Below are 17,500 nucleotides of genomic sequence, written 5' to 3' on the forward strand. Positions count from 1 at the left end.
GCCCTGACTTTGACATCCTCAGTTCCCACGGCCTGCTCCCGTCTGACCCTGTAGCTGAGTCGGTCGAGCAGCGGTGATCTAACCCGGAGGTCGTGGGTTCAATTCCCACCCTGGTCAGAGTTCTTCTCTGTCCTTGTATGGGCCCATTTCCATTAGTAGGGCTAACGCTCCATGGTTCATATGGGATAGAAATCTAGCACTTCACAGTACACTCTAATGACTTAACACTTTCCTCCCAATTTTTTAAATTCCTGTCATCATCATCTCAGACGCTTTACTTTATAACACATGCAGAGCACACTGAAGATGTCAGGCATATCTGCTGAAACGTATCTGTTAAACTTACAAGTGTTATTTTTCAAGCTTAGATCTTTACAGCTATTATCTAAACATAATTAAAAACAATTATTGATCAATAAATACCTGTAGGACGTAATTTAAAATAATTATTAATCATTAAATACCTGTAAGACACAGTATACTTCGGGTAGGGTGTTCTGTGCTGGATCAACTGGTCCAAGCAGACAAAAGATATGATGAGCTGGAGCATCGGATAACAACTGAAGGTCATTTGGTGTGTTCTGATTTAAAAATAAACATTCAAAGTAATGTAAATGCAATATTAGGTACATTGTAGACAAAAAGAATACATGTAATTATTATGGAAGGTAGCGGAACAATGTATAAAGTAACAGAGTGTTTTGTGTGCGCTTTGCATGATTTATCATTATTATGTGTATGTATAGTGTAATCCCTATCTTGAAATTTAGCAGGTTTGACAAAATAAGTAAAAACAACAACAATACGCTTTTTCCCTTTATTGTCGTTTAATACAGTACTCTAGAATAGTGTAAACACTGTTCACAGTGTAAAAAAATTAATTGAAGCTTATCAACAACTTCAGGCATATTTACATCTCTTTGGTGTTCACATGCAAGTCTGCCTACTGTACAAGTATGTTGATGAATACCTTGTAATGAGAAGCCACATAAAGAGCCATAAGTCTCTGTAGAAAAACTTCAGAAGCTCTGTGGTACGAGAAGAGAGTATCACGGTTCACATAATATCTAAACTGTCTGGTTAATGGAACCACACACTTTAAAGTGATGCCTCATATACAGGTAGCATTGTACTTCAGCAACATGCAAGTTCAACACATTTAAGCATTTTTTGTTTGCGCTGAACAACAGTTTACTAGGTAGGTCAAAACTCTTGAAATCAAGAACAAAGGCTTGGCAAGACAAACAGCAAGGATTTTCTGACGTGGCGAATCAATACATTATAGTGCTATGGGCATAAGATTGCAGCTCTACTTTTTGATTGAATTTGCAGCCAAGATACTGCAGCTGAGATTGTAAACTTGTGACCAAAAGCTCTCTGTGGCATATTTTCTCTGCAGTGCAGTTTATTATTTTACTTTGTACCATTGTTTAGCAGCATTTGATCGACAGATTATTGAATCCTCAAGAGTCACCATTCCAAATTACACCTTATAATTCTTCACGTAATCAAAAGGATACAAATCACAGCTTTCAGGTAGTGGGCACCCTGCGGTAATTTTCTGCACCACAGTAGCATCCAAACAGAGCAGGTGATTCAGCCACTTCTCGATCTCATCTCCAGGAGCATAACGAATTGACTCATTTAGTGTTATCTCATGCAGGGTGCGGCCAAGAGGGGCAGAGCTACTTCCTTTGTTGGTTGATTGAGATGACGATGATATGGAGCCTAGTTTGGCACTCTGTTCTCTCAGTTGTTGTATAAGCTTTAAGGAGAGTGATCGGCCAGTTCCTTCATACCTGTAAACCATAAAGAGAAGCCATTAATTTCTTTTCCTCCACCTCTCATCAGGATGCATTCAACTGTGAAGATACAGGAGCCCATGGGACAGCAAAGACCTAACACACCACTTTATTGTAGGAATGCAAACTAACCAGAGCACACTCAAGTCACAAACAGAGTCATGTCAACAAAAGAAACATCTGATAAGACAATGTGACTTATCAAAAAACCAAAACTTATCAAAAAACAAAAACCACTTTGTTCCATTAAAGTTTGACGTTCACAAGAAAATTGCTGCTTGAGTAAATGCGGTCCTAGACGTAGTCAACTTCATAAAGAAAGACTAAAGATACAAATGAAGAATTCGCATACAGTGTAATTCCCTACACGGAGCTGCAGTGCTCTGGTCCATGCAGGCAAAAAAAAACTATTTCTGCCACCTCCACAATTCCACACTACAGTCATTGTCAGAGAGACTATTTTTTCCCCATGCATAATGCTCCACTACATTACATTTCCACCTGATTAATAGCAACAAGTAAACAATAATTATTGTTATCATAAGGTGAGTGTGCATTGTAAGTCACAAACACTGTTTGATCGTGGAGTTGGGGGGGGGGGGGGAGGGTTGGGGCAGGTTGGCATCTCTGCACTTGGTTCAATGGTTATGGTGATGAATAAAGACAATTTAGTAACAGTGGAATACAGTACATCATTGGGCCTCAAAAGTCTTAGTCTGTGCTCCCTTGAGTCTCACCCATTGACAGTTGAAGAAAGAAAAACAAGGTATGGTCCCATAAGATCTTTAACAAGAGGCAGCGGAATGGCAGCAGCTTCATCAATCACCACCAGCTCTGCCTGACCAAGCTTGTGGGCATCAGATGGATGAATGTACTACAAATACGAAAAATTGAAACAAACATGTAACTATTATATAAAATTACTTTACCAAAATCATTTCATTATTAATTCTGCATGTACACAGTAATACTCGTTGCCTCAAACCAATCACCAGCTTTTAAAAAAACACCCACACTGTTAACAATTCCAAATTTTATTTCATCCATAAAAGAAGGACATATTTTGTACTGTTTTTAAACAAAACCCCTTTAGAAGGCCTTAAAATATCCAAGAAGTGACAGTGTGCTGCTTGGATTCTTTATGGGTTTAACAAAAATCTACATTCACCAAGACCAAAAACACCTCTCATACAACTGAATAAAGAAAAATCATGTCATGAAACTTTCACGAATTTGACAAAATGTTGACCACGACCTGGTGTACACATAAGACCAAAAAATAATTAAGAGCTCATACTTAATTTTAATACAAGTAGCTTTATTTGATTATTAGGAAGGACAAAGATTCTTATCATACAAGAACTGATTTTGATCCGCGTCATTTGTAAAGATATTTTATAAGAATAAAACCTCTTACCTGAATTGTCTGTCTGTGTTCTCTGAATATATTAACTCTAACAACAGCTTTATTAAACTCGGGATTAGTTGACTGCACCAATTCATAATCCAGATGTTCCTAGAGAGCAAGGTATTGACAGCTGTAAGAATCTCTGAAGAAGTCCCAAAACATTATTTTGGTGTGGATCAACAAGTCAACATGCATGTGAGAGCCTTGATTTTGATTACCACAGCAAGGCATAAGGATTATAAATTATTCTGCAAAGAAACCGTGCTGGGAGTATGTATTGCAGTGCAAATTTTTTTGGTTTGAAAATTTTCAAACCAGTTCAATTCTGATTTTTCTTTGTCTATTAAATTTTCTTTATGATAACATGAAATAAAGAAAAATCAAAATTGAACTGGTTTAAAAGATTTTGAACCAAGAAAATGTGGACCTGACATGAAGGCAAATAACAATCAAAACCACTTAACCATTCCCTTGGAATAGATGCTGCTGTAAAGCATTTATTTGTGAATGTACTGTACATGCATTTACTAAAGTTGTGCTTTCAAAATGTATCTAGATTCAAATACTTCTAACCAATTTCGTTTTTTAATTTCATTGTCCCAGTATATGAATTTTAAATATGAAATATGAAATATGAAATATGAAATGTGAAATATGAATATGGATATGAATATGAATTTAAGACAGTAGTATAATTTAAACCAGTCAAAAAGAAAAAAAATTAGGTGCTGATGATGTCATACCCTACCTGAAATTCCAATGCATCAAATCCCTTGAACACAAACTCAAACAATGTGTGTAAATTTTCAGGGCTTGGTGAAGTCACAAACATGTTGGAATACCTAAAATGCAAATAAACTACAGTGTCAACTATTTTTACTTTACAGGAGAGACGGCATTGCACTGCGGCAGGTACAAAACACAGGTCACAGGTCATTGTTTTACCGGTACAGAATCCTTAACATTCACTCAAGCTAAACTTAGGCCTAATATTAGCATTGGTAAACAGTTAGGGTTGTTTCTGAATTGGTAAACCAATGACCTGTGTCCTGTGACCTGTTGTTTCTACCTGCCGAATGCACTGTTACAACAGTCAAGAACAGGCACATGTCAGGTACCTGACTGAAAACCAAGCAAAAAATACACCTGATTCTAAACAAAGTATGAGGGTTATCAAAAATTATGGTTTACAGAGTACAACAGTCAACTCTCTCGAAAGCAGACACCATCGAGAATTGGAAAAAGCGTCTGTTTATAGCAGAGCAGTGTCCGCTTACAATAATTATTTTCATTGCATAGCACTATAAATACATATTAAACTCTTGTTCATGTCAAACAAATGGGCAGCCTGCTTTCCCGCAGACAAACGAAGATCTGACAATTTAACCGACCCCACTGTTCTGTTGCCTTGTCAAAGATCATAGTTTTGTTTGAATTGCAAATTAAAGACAAATTTCATTGCCAAGAGCCATTTTTTATACATGGGGTGTCCGCTTTAATAAGAAAGAGCATAATCAAAAGAAAAATCCAATTTTAGTTTTCTCAAGTGTCCATGTCCGTTTACGAGGAGTGTTGGGTTACAGGAATGTGTCAATACAGAGTTTGACTGTAAGGTAAAATGGGGAATTGAAAAAGGTGTCTGTAAGTAGAGCTGTCCACTTTTGAGAATGTCCGTTAGCAGAGAGTTGACTAGTACATACATTGTACATTGTAATTTCTGGTAATGAATTACACGTACATGTAGTAACACTTGTGCATTTTCACCACCTTCAGTTCCACAAAGAATAGCACTCAGTAACTTTTAACAGAATTCAAAGATATGAAAAGCATATAATTTTCTTAACATTAATTTCAAGTCCAGTTGTAAGCAAACAGAAGAGAACAGCGACCTTCAGATTGGAGTATGAGGAAGACTCTGAGTACGAGTTCTCAGTTCTGAGCAAGCACATTTTGAAAATTAATGTTCTTTAAACGTAATGTGCGTGCCCAGTACAGAGAACTTGACTACATGTACTTGTAGTTGTGCTCATACTCCAATCTGAAGGTTGCTAATAACTACTAACTGAATATTTTTTTTTTTGCAGGTTGCAAAGGAGAAAAAGAACTACCATTATATTAATGTTATGTGTGAAAATATTTATTTTGGCCTGTTTTTACTACCTTGTCTTGATTTGTGGATGAATAACAAAATAATTATTATTTTGACATTGTACAATGTACAGTAAACAATTACCTTACTGTGTCATGGTTACATGTACACGTAACCCTTTGACTCCTACATGTAATGAGAGAAACTTCATAGATTTTACTAACCCCAGACGATTTAACTTGTCAATGGGATGCAGTACAGGTGTCAATGGGCTAAAATACATGTACCTACCCAAATGCCACAGCAGAGGCTAGTGCCAGTCCCAGTGCAGCTGATTTCCCTCTACCCCGGGCAGCAGTTAAGGTCACAGTGCTTCGCAATGTCTTTTCTGAAATTGCTTCTATAAATTTAAGGACAGCTTTGGCCTGGCATTCCAAGAAAGCAAAAATATTACTATATATTTCAATCTTACCTTAAGCCCCTGTGAAATTAACACAACGCTTCACAATCTCTCGCAATAAAAAAAAATGCTCTTCAGCAAAAATTTGATTTTCAACGCTCTGGGCCCCACCCCTTTCAAATGTCAAGCAACACACAAACTTTTAGCAAACACCTGTTGGGTACCTTGGCTACATTTTATACACAATTTCAAGAATAAAGGGTTCATTCTTTAAAATAAAGCTACCTGATCAAGTGTGCAACAGCAGTTAACAACAGCTCCCACTGGTTGAGTGTCTTGTAAAGATTCCTTTAAACTCTTCAACTCAATTTCATTTGTTGTCATGGATTCCTCCTTTGAAAAAAAAAAGTTTAATTAGCAACATTAAATACAGAAACAGTTATAAATAAGTGGTACATGTTCATGTAACACAGTCTACTAAGTTACACACATGTACATGTACAGAACAGGGGCGGATCCACGTTTTTTCTTAGGAGAAGGTGAGGTGCACCACAAAGGAATGGCGTAGCTGACTGGTGACTGGTTTGTTTTTTTTTGCAGAAAACCAGTTGTGGGGGGTGGGGTGGGGGGTGGGGGTTGGGGTGGTGCACCCCCTGCCTCCTCCCCCTTGATCCACACCTGCAGAAGAATGTTATCCACCAAGGATAACAAAATTGCACTGGTTCTGGATGAGATGAAACAAAAAAAATTAATAATAAATTCCTGGGTCTTCTTCAGCTTTAGGCATCATTAATTTTCCACTTCACTGAAAGTAAGAGGAATTGTTTTACTTTTCACGTACCTTTGATTTAAGTGGTAATGCAGCAATTGTCAGGGTGTGGGAAGAAATTGGCAAAATATTCAACTGATCATCAATCACCATACAGTTTTTGCATGATGTCAATGACAAAATGAACCTGTGAAACCAAAAATAGAGGAAAATTAGTGCACAGCATCTAAAAACCAAATTTCCATTTCTATGAGCAAAGCTACATGTACACTGAAACTTTAACTGTAGATTTGAGGTTGACACTGCAACTAAGCTTGACAATCAGACATTGGTTTGATGCCTGGTTTGCAGTCAAAACACCTCAAGCGTTCCTCTGACGAGCCGATTAATGAGTTCATTATTACAAAGTGATTCAGTAATCATTTAAATAATCTGTTCGTCGGATGACTAAATTAAATGCAAAATTTAAATCAAGCGTCAGTTCAAAACTCGAATTTTGATTGGAATATTCCTAGCTTCCAGTGCCAGGCCGGTGTGAGAATATCACAGGTTTACTGATTTGCACAATCTGTCAAAAAACAGCCATTTCACTCCAGCAACATTACCTTTCCAGGCCTTCTGACAGGGTGCGATTAAAAAATGCAAATTATGCGATTTTTTTTAGGGCAGATTGTGCGATTAGAAAGGCCAATTATGCGATAAATAATGTAAATAAAGCGATTTTTTTATCAGAAATTTTGAGCTTGTTTTATAAGGTTTCAGGTTGAGAAAAACGCTTTTTTGCTGCCCTAAAGACATTTTGAACACAAAGGAACAGTAATTATGTATCTCGATGGACATTAGTTGGGATAAATAGAGAAAATGAGGTCCTCTGCACTACCGGTGCACCACGTTAACAGTTGAAAGGACACAGCTAACATGCCAAATGATTGATCAAGGTGCTCGTCAACCACGAACTTCCGAAGATGGTCAATCACAATAGGGCCATACCCCCATTTATACGAGAGAAAATAAGCCGCGGTTTTCTCTGGCCGCGGCTTACAGAAGACTCGAATGTTCACCCCGTATAAAGGATACAAAATCTACGTTCACGTCTTTTTCAAGCCGCGGCTTATATTGACCTGGGAATATATATTCGTATAAATAGTTCCTTTTGCGTATTTTGTACACTGTGGCCAGAGTAAGCAGCGGCTTATTTTTTCTCGTATAAAAGGCCCTAATATTGTACGACGAGAAAAACATCAGTCCATCGTCCACGTGGAGCGTACCTGTGAGGTACTTTCTTGCTCGATCGTGAGCTGTCAGATTGGGCGGAATGTTTCTTCGTCGAAGAAAAAGCGAGCGTTTTCACAACAAACTTATCCTTGAGTAAGTTTTTATCAGTTTTCAACGAAAGAAACTACATTTTGCCGAAAAACTTACAACTTCGCTTATTTTTCACAAATCTCTTCTATAAGAGAAGGCAACTGTGTCATTTCAGTGGTGTGTATATAAGGGCGTGTTTGTGTTGCACCAATAGAAGGAGACTCGTACCAGGTCCCCGACATGAAAAATAAAGCCTTGAACTTCGAATGTTTACGAAATCGAAGGTGACAAAGGTTTTTTAGCCTTTTTCCAAGATAAATCATCTTAAAAATGGCGTATTTATGCAGGAATTTCTAAGAAACGTCTTGATTTATGTTTCAGTTTATGAATTTTGTGCGTCCTTTTGTGAATTATGCGATTTTTCGTGAATTGTGCGATCCGATGCGATTTGAGGTCGATTGTGCGAAATCGCACCATCGCGTAATATCGGAAGGCCTGCCTTTCGGGAATCTTAACAGTATCCTCAAACTTGAGACACTATGTTTTTGAATTATAAAGAAATTATTTTAAAAAGAAAGGCAAATCACACTAAGTCTTGTTACGATCTTGGCAGATTACGCAAATTGGTACACCTGTCAAATTCTCATGCCGGCCTGGCACCCGAGGCAGAATAATCCTATTGAAATTAATTTTGCGTTTTGAACTGAGGCTTGATTTGACTTTTGCATCATTCATCTGACGAACAGATTATACAAAATTAATGATTAATGAAATCACATATTTTGCAATAATGAACTCATTAATCCGCTCATCAGAGGAACGCTTGAGCTGTTTTGACTGTAAAGAATAATGAAAGTAACTTACAATGTACAAAGTTACAATTCAAGACCCAAATTGTTTCGACAGTCATGCTAGCATCTTCATCATTGGTGAACTAGGGCTAACACAAGAGTCCTTTTATATTCACAGATTACACATGTCTCTGACTGTAGCATCCACCCAAGCTCCTTTAAATTGTGACAGTACTGATGGCAGAATTTTACTCAACCACACATTACTTGTATTTATAAAAAGGAAAGGGTGCTAATCTGCGAGTATAAAAACAATCCTTGTCTCAGCCCTAACCACCCATACATATGGTGAGGACACTAGCTACAACTAAAGTACTGCATGAGGGTCAAAACATGGGGTTCTGAATTACTATTACTGTAAGTTACAACATTAGTCTTTAAACCAGAGTGGCATTAATCTACCATGTCTAATTATTACATTATTCTAAATAAATCATTACAGCAGGCCAAAGTCAAAATAATAAGTTTGTTGTTGATGCCCATCAACTGTTCAGCTTGCATGAAATAAATAATAATTTTTAAACAATTTTATCTATCACATACACGTATTCCACTGACTCATGTAACACTTGTAACCCATAACTGTTGATAGGAGGGTTGTCATATACAATGTACCACTTTGTCTACGTCATTGGCTAAAGGTATTCATTTAAAAAAAATAGATTTAGTTTCACTGAATCAAACAAGTTTACAATTTGACAAGGTACAGTAAATTAACCATGTACCATACCGGAACATGTACATGTATCTTCATGAGAGTGAAGGGTCCATTGCCAGACTTCAAGCTGGACATATACAATTTACAGTACATGTCTATCTCTAATAATAATTATGTTTATTATATACGCAGCTGTTCTTGACCACAACCTGTAATTCAGTCTTGACTGCGAGAGGTTGAAATAAACAAATCATTCACAAATCATTCATTCATTCATTTTATTATTATCTTAATAAACTGCCAGAGAAGTACAATGTACAATGTAGAAATGAATGTACTTGAAATGTACAATGTACCTTTCATTAAATCTTCCAACAACATCTTGATGGGATTCGGTTCTGTATCTTGAATGAACATCCTGAGGAAAAGAAAATGATATTCAAAACTACATACGTACAATGTATATACATGCCAAAATCCCAATGACAAGGATACCAAAAGTATGAGCAAAAGATTTTTAATCAAACCTTTGAAATAAAAATTTAATGACATTAAAAATAAATATTTTGAATGATATATAATGAAACGATGTTCCATGAAATTAGTGATCAAAATTAATAAATGTAATCATATAATACACTGTACACGTACAGTTTAAGACACCTGAGTGTAAAATTGATGGCGCCTACAATCACATGCTGCAAGCCATCCCTAATATTTCATGGAGATTGCACCCCACTAAATTACACGCTTTATACATGTACACTGTAGATCAACCCCAGACATTTCAATTATACTATGCAAGCAAAGAATGAGATTTGACGGACACTGCTGGCGTGCCAAACAAGAACTGGCTAGTGACCTTTTACTCTGGTCCCCTCACCATGGCCACGCTTGAGTCAGATGTCCAGCCACCACATACATCCCCCAATTAAATAGAGACACTGGATGCCTTTGTAATTACATCTGCAAATGGTTAGACTTTTCAAGTCTTCTCTGATAAGGACTATAAACCGTAGTCCCAGTCTCACAAATATCTTCCATGTTCATTAGTTCCCTGTGGGACCTTAAAGAACCCACACACTATTCGAGAAGAGTAGGGGATGAAGTTCCCGGTGTTGTGGCTGTCCTCTGTGATTATATGGGTGGGTGGGTATAGCAAGTCCACATCAGCTGAATAGCTGCCAAAACTTCAACCTGCTCAAACAAATAAATAACAAACAAACAAGCTTCCCCGAAGACCTCTCAAACCAGCTGATGGATCATAATGGTTGGCGTGGTAGAATTAATGTCTGAGTTCGCTCGACCAGATGATGATGATGAATAACTATAAATTATTACACTGAACTTTTTATCTTTAGCTGCCATGGACAAAATACATACCATTGCCATTGTGTACAGTTGTTTCAAAGACGACATTGTCCTGAGAAGAAGCACAACAAGACCTCCTCCTTCTACTGTCTCCACTGTCCTGGCCAACAGATTTGGTGTGAGGGCTTCAAAGTCCTTTAGTGGGGGAAATTCATGGCATTGCAGTGTTGAAATTCAATAATTACACTGTTACTATTATTCTTCCCAAACAACCTCACACTTTTACCCCGGTACTTAAAAACAATTTTTTTATTCTTACACAACTACATGTAGAGACAATACCACTTTTTCTTACCTGAAGAATACACATGCCATAGGTGTTACCAAGAATTTTATGTGTCTCAGCGTAGTAACAGTACCGGATGTTAGTTGCAGACACAAACAACTCAAATGGATCATCTTTTTTTAGATCCAGGGTACCACTTTTTATTTTCTTCTGTAGTTGTTTCATTCTCTTTTTTCTGTGGCTAAAATAAAAGCAAATGTGAAATCTAAGAAAAGTAAGTGAAAAATGAAGAGAAAGAAAGATACAAGACAAAAAATAGGCACGCATCGCATACGTGTGGTAGTGCAGTAACACAGCGCTTTATTTCATATTGTCAACTGAGTTGTGTTTTGTCTTCCAGGATATTCAAGTTGTCTTTGCATATGTAGCTCTACACCATATGTCATTACCATATATCATTATAGTGCCATGGTAGAAATCTTAGGTAAATAGCCCCCTGAGAAGACATGTGGTTACTAGCAAAATACAAAACCCAGAAAGATTGAAAGATTGACATTGGCTTTGAGGCTGACATGTTGGTCATTTTCAAGTTCCCTCACAACTTCTTCTTCACCCTAAGTTTAAGAGTGCACTCTGAGCGTCTGAGAGCTTTCTAAATACAACAGTTCATTGAAGTTGATCCTGTACAGTGGGGTTAGTATCTGGATGGGTAACCTCAAAAATACACATGTACCACTTTGTAACAGAAACATTATAAGGACCAAAAATTTTATTTTAAAGGCGCAGTGTCATGCGATGGCATGTGCAGTATTTTTCACAAGGAGATTTTGACACACGTTGATTTTTTTGCTTTTTCTGTTGAAGTCTAGACTAAATACGGCTTTTAAATAGCACTAAAATGCATATTTATCAATAATTATTATTGACAATTTGGAGTCCGAGAAAGAAAATCGAACACAAAGATGATGCCATGTTTGTTTTCTGCGTGACAGCTGAATTCAGTGAAGTACTGTGACCGGGAACACTGTCGGCGGTTCAAGTACTCACACATAAATTTTTTTTCTCTGCAATAAACAAGACATATTATCAATTGAAGATTAACATGAAAGAGAGTGCATTTATTTCCAAGAGACGACTTTGAAGTCGAAAGACGATAAGCAGTGAAAAAAATCAGCCATGTTTTACTCACTGTTTGTGGTTTTATAATTCGTATATCAAATAAACACAACCAGTGCATCCAGTTCCTCTCACCTATATGCAGCTCTTTCTTCAAAATATTCAAATAGACATTTTAGAGCGAAGATAGTAAATGTGTTAGCAACAAACGATGACGTGGTGCATGGTCTCTGACATTTAAGTGATTCGCTAGAAATGAAATACGAAGATGGACTTCGATCCTTGGTAATAGTGAAACAGCTTGCGCTTCGATTATGTACACCATACGTCGAATTTCTCATGAATTCACATCTTAAAAGGTTTCTCTTCATTGTAGACGCTGTATTTGGTATTTTGACTGCTCTTCTTTTGCTTTCTTGAGGAGACTGAATCACTATTTGTCCGCTTCCAGCTCGATGGCCGCCACGACTCGACATGGTAACACACGATCAAAACCTTTTCCAAACACCAAAATCAAAGAAAAAAGGACCAAAGAACAACAACAAAAATATAGTGAATTATTTGTTTCAGAACGCCACAGGATATTTGGTTCACTAAAGTGACCATGGATGGCTTTGATGGTGTAAGATATTCACTCCTTTGAAAAAGTTGGCAAAATTTTTCAAAAATTTTGGCATGCTATCACGCATGCACCTCCGGTGACACTGCTCCTTTAACGCTCAAAATGCGACGAATCATTAGCAAGATATGGATTTTGCTAGCCTGCTTTATGCAAGACAAATATTGATGCAAAAGTAAATAAAAAATATTGATAAACAGTTTTTAAGAAGAGCAGAAGGAAGATCGAGAATAAAATATTTTGCCATCAGCAACAAAATTTGCGACATGAAAACAACATAAAATTTAATTTTGAACCGCCAATGTACATTTTAAAAAGTTACTATCAGTGAAAAACTTTATGGGAGACAGGGTTTTCATTAAGTTTTAAAGTAAACGGGACCTTGTGATAGAGTGGGTGGGCACCCCTATATACACGTATAGTCTGGCTTTTGATCTTGAGACCTGCTTTGAGCAATGGCGAGTACTGTACTCAGTTTAGACAGGTGATAGTACCTGGGTCCCGGCTTCTAATAAATCCCCTGGGAGAGTTTTGCTATGTTCAATTTTTTCTATATTTGTACTTTTGGCTGTGCACACAAGGAAATCACAAAATCGAAAGTGACATCGAATTCTGCCAGCGTGGTGATCAAGTTACCTAGTGTGTTCACTCGGGACAGAAATGATACATTGTTGTACCTCTGTGTCAAAATTATGGCAAGATATCAGGTTTTGTTTTTGTTAGTTTTTTTTTTTTTTCAAGTGTTATAAAGTTTGACAAGAATTGTGCGAATTCAACGCAAATATCACAATTGCCCAACTCTTGAGGTTGACCATTGTTTCTGCAAAGTCACCAGGTAATTCCATTGTTTGGGAAATAGCAGCTGCTTTATTATTCATCAGCATCACAAATTTTTAAAATAACTTAACTTGATCGGACTATCTTGAATTTGGGTAGGACAATGTCTGATAAATGACAGTAACCTCCACTAATGGAGGTATTGTCCCAATAATTGTTTGATGTCAGTTGTCCTGAATTGTATCATGTCGTACATGTAATTCTTCTACTTTAGTCCACTGTTACAATTCTTGTGATTCATAATATGTATTAATAATAATAATCACCACCATCATCATAATAACAATAACAACAACAATAACAAGGAAATTTAAAACAATAATAATTATTGTGACTCAGTATCACTTATTAATAAGTAACCACGTCACTTAGCACCATCCATTCAGGGTTTCCTTGAATTAATAGCCAAAACTGCGGGCACTTTCCATTTGACAGAACTGACTGGTCAGACCAGGCATTTGGAAGGATGAACTCTACAACTGCTTCAACTTGACACTTTTCGAGGATGATATATACTCCTCCAGATGAATGGGAGGGATTATCATGCAAGTGTTCCTTAAATTGACGGGTCTGGCCAGGTGAGTTCTGACAAAAAAGGAAACTGCCCTTTATGTACATCTGTACAAACCTACTAAATCCAAGCTCTTTCTTGTAGCACCACAAAACTGTAGGTCTTGCTTTGACTACTGCCTTCGATAACATGTGATGAAGGATGACAACCTGTAACAAGATAAAGTCAACAGAGCCTCATCACTGCAGTGTCCTCTGGATCATCTTACAGTTGCTACATTAATCAATTGTTACATCACCCATTGTTATTTATGTGTCAACCAGAGGGTTAAGCTTTGATTGCACTTCGCAATCACAGTTTGCAATTTCGATGATTCTCATACAATTTTTTATTTATTGTCTTCGCTTACTCATGCAACTGCAGAGAGATAAATAATATTATACATGTATGCCAAATTGATTGATTTTGCTTAACACATTAGTTCCTAATATATGCCAGAAATTAACGCTTGGGTTACTATCGCACTACGCGAATCACGTCGCGCGCGACAGGAATCGCGTAGCGTGCGATGTGAATCGCATCCTGCAGGACACGCGACGAAAGGTGGTAACTTACTTTTGAGTGGTACTGTAGGTCCCAGAACTGGAAACTTGAAAAAATAATTATTTCTAGGTCATCTTCAACGTCCTTCAGATAAAAATTCAGAAGACCTTGCAATTTTGATTTTGGATTTTGATGACATAACTTTAGTTTAGTTTAGTTTAGTTTAATGTACTCGCCACAATTCATGGAGTGGCAGGGAAGAGGAACAGAACTTTTGTCCCAATTGACACCTTACCCTTTTTCCATAGATCAGACCACAACACCAGGAACTCCACGCCCTACTCAAATAGTATCGTGTGTGGGTTCTTTAACGTCCCACAGAATTTACACCCAAGGGTTGTGAGACGTGACCTCCGGCTTATAGTCCTTATCCAAGAAGACTTGAAAGTCTAACAATTTGCAGATGTCGTTACAAAGGCAGCACTTTCTCCTCAGTTATTTAAAGATCCTGAGTGTTGGTCTGGCCGGAGTTGAACTCACGACCTCCTGCGGTGCTGAGCCACCGGTGCACGGTGTGAAACCAACCTGTGAAAACTATCTATTGTTTTCTTTCTTTTCTCGAGTGGAGTCCAGTTGGGAGTCCACGTTTTGTACCATCCCTGCTCAAGACCTATTAAAATCTCCCTTCAATTCGTTAAATTACCGCAAGCATAATTGAACATCTACCTTCCCCTTGGCAGCATTTCTACCATTTAGTTCAACTGCATGTACACTGTAGTATACGTGTACAGCTACTTGTTATATCATTTCAATGCATTATTGTCCAAGCGCAAGCATCGCTAATTTATCTACTTTATTGCTAAATGCTTATCCGTATTTTTTCTTATTTGTATATGCTTTTTCGTATTTGTAAGCTCCACAAGAAGCTCTACAACTCTAAACTCAGGCGAATACAATTTTTCTTTACGTTTCTGCAGAAGATACAGACACAGTACAGCATTAACTTTGTTATGCCAACGGAAATGGCATTTTGCAAACATCGCGTTGCAAATAACTTATTGGATAACTTACTTGATCTTTCCCTTTGTCGCCCACAATAACAAACATTGACCTATGTTTCTTCTGCACACCATTTTCAATCAAAATACGAAGCCGATTGTCTAACTTTTTGAGTACCATTTTGCCTAAAATTGCACGTGTAAAAAAAAGTACTCCATGTATGGTATATGATAAGTCCTCGATAAGTCATAAGGCCATTAATAGGCGCCAAGCGGAATTGTGGTCAGCGGCTTGTACTCTGTCTATATAAGCAATACATGAAGTACCTACGGAGGAGCCTAAGTAGGTGGGATGTTGGAAGAAAACGTCCCAGCAGAACCTAAATAACTTTGTTATCCCTTATATACCCCTGTATACCTATCCATACTCTTGTACAATTTCTTTACGATACATAAGGAACTTACAAAAAAAATAGAAAGGTAAATACATGTACAGATAACATACGAGGACTAGTGAAGCCCTCAGTGACCCATACACGACGTACCCCCGAAGAGATTGTCTTCCTCTAAAATCCAGTTCAAAGAAGTAATTATGGAGCCAATTTTACCAGCTTTTATTGATGTCGAGGAGCAAGATCAGGTATGGTTCTTGTAATCTTTCTAATACTTATCAATCATTTTTGTCTTTTTTTAAATGGCTTCGTATCAGAGGAAGCGTGGAACATTCAACGCGTCACGTGTTGCACATGGCACGCGGCACTCATTTTTGTTTCTCTTTCTCGACGCGCCTGAATTTGATTTTAATTGGTTTAATAGGGGTGTACGACAACTGCAGGCTGCCTACAAATAGCGTTAATAAACAGTTTTATTGTAGTCTAAGGACCCATCAATTTGTAATAGCGCTGATAAACGGTGTAAGTCTAAGCACCCATTCTAAAATGGTTAGCTTTTAATTTCTGCGACTTAGGGTTAGTCTGCAATCTGCAGTTTGTAGTCTGCAAGTGCTAGACACCGGTTTAATAGATGCTAGTGTATCATCTTGTACAGATGATACATGTCCATAAAAGTATTTTCTATTTTTTCTTTAAGGCACAGGAAATCAGAGCTTACCTCCGATCCTGTGGTGCAGATATAAAAGAGGAAAGTACAACTCCATTACATGAAGACCTGGACCAGTTGTTGTCAGCTTGTGACATAACTTTTAAAAATGAATCAGGTGATTGTTACAACAATGATGACGATTATTATAACAATGATGATGCATGTATCAACAAAGCAGTTCCTTTCTTCATATATATATTTTGTTGTAGAGGTCATGTTATAATAAACAACATGGGTATAAAGCTAAAAAACTTACTGTTGTGATGCATCATGCAGAATGTTTATTATCTTTTTTTCTCCAAAGAACTTGAAGGTGTTATGAACAGTCTCTTATCACTCATATTGGTGGTGACAGAAAATAGAGATGACTTAATAAGAAAATTCTGCCATAATGTTGCTGAAGCAAACACAGAGGAAGCCACATCATTGAGTAGACTAAGAATGTAAGTTCAGCTTAAAAGCTGGCGGGTCTAATCTGCAGGTGACCTGCGACCTGCAGATTAGAACCGCCGCTTAAAAGCAATGTGGTTTTCAGTCATTTAGTTCTGCGGGCTCTTTTAGTGATCAGTCAATCTTTCTCATTTGTGGAGGATTGATTTTTTAATTGATTTTATAGATATTGTAGGTGAAAGCAGGTGCCTTCAAGGAGACTCTTCCAACTTTCCAACATAAACCCATTCCTGTTCCCATCCATACAACATGCCTGTACATTCATGAAAGAAAAAAACTCCAAATGATTATGTCCCCAACTCTTTGCAAATAACTGAATAGAGTGTAATGTGAAGTGCTAGATTTCAATCCCATATGAACCATGTGAGCGTTAGCCCTACAGATGAAGATGCGCCCACACAAGGACAGAGAAAAGCTCTGACCATGGTGGGAATTGAACCCACGAC

General features: G+C 37.4%; 2 protein-coding genes across 3 annotated transcripts in view; one reads left to right on the forward strand and one right to left on the reverse strand.

The window, feature by feature from the left end:
• The window catches only part of LOC138059484 (RNA cytidine acetyltransferase-like), a 30,255-nt gene extending 14,547 nt beyond the window's left edge, over positions 1–15,708 (reverse strand). The window contains exons 1-14 of the mRNA XM_068905113.1: positions 15,577–15,708; positions 14,080–14,171; positions 10,949–11,120; positions 10,666–10,788; positions 9,639–9,700; positions 6,541–6,655; positions 5,985–6,092; positions 5,591–5,724; positions 3,959–4,052; positions 3,220–3,318; positions 2,540–2,676; positions 1,521–1,799; positions 971–1,067; positions 465–581 (exon numbers count right to left, since the gene is read on the reverse strand). Of these exons, the coding sequence (XP_068761214.1) occupies positions 465–581; positions 971–1,067; positions 1,521–1,799; positions 2,540–2,676; positions 3,220–3,318; positions 3,959–4,052; positions 5,591–5,724; positions 5,985–6,092; positions 6,541–6,655; positions 9,639–9,700; positions 10,666–10,788; positions 10,949–11,120; positions 14,080–14,171; positions 15,577–15,684 (1,737 nt within the window). The 5' untranslated portion in view covers positions 15,685–15,708. The remainder of the gene's footprint in view (positions 1–464; positions 582–970; positions 1,068–1,520; positions 1,800–2,539; positions 2,677–3,219; positions 3,319–3,958; positions 4,053–5,590; positions 5,725–5,984; positions 6,093–6,540; positions 6,656–9,638; positions 9,701–10,665; positions 10,789–10,948; positions 11,121–14,079; positions 14,172–15,576) is intronic.
• A 144-nt stretch (positions 15,709–15,852) lies between these two features.
• LOC138058898 (eukaryotic translation initiation factor 3 subunit M-like) overlaps positions 15,853–17,500 on the forward strand; it is a 16,899-nt gene continuing 15,251 nt past the window's right edge. The window contains exons 1-4 of one of the 2 annotated variants that reach the window (XM_068904349.1): positions 15,853–15,983; positions 16,081–16,143; positions 16,593–16,719; positions 16,909–17,047. In XM_068904349.1, coding sequence (XP_068760450.1) covers positions 16,096–16,143; positions 16,593–16,719; positions 16,909–17,047 — 314 coding nt within the window. In that variant the 5' untranslated portion in view covers positions 15,853–15,983; positions 16,081–16,095. The other variant, XM_068904348.1, reaches the window with a different exon arrangement.

The sequence above is a fragment of the Montipora capricornis genome, chromosome 8 (assembly GCF_036669925.1).
Source record: "Montipora capricornis isolate CH-2021 chromosome 8, ASM3666992v2, whole genome shotgun sequence".
NCBI lineage: Eukaryota > Metazoa > Cnidaria > Anthozoa > Scleractinia > Acroporidae > Montipora > Montipora capricornis.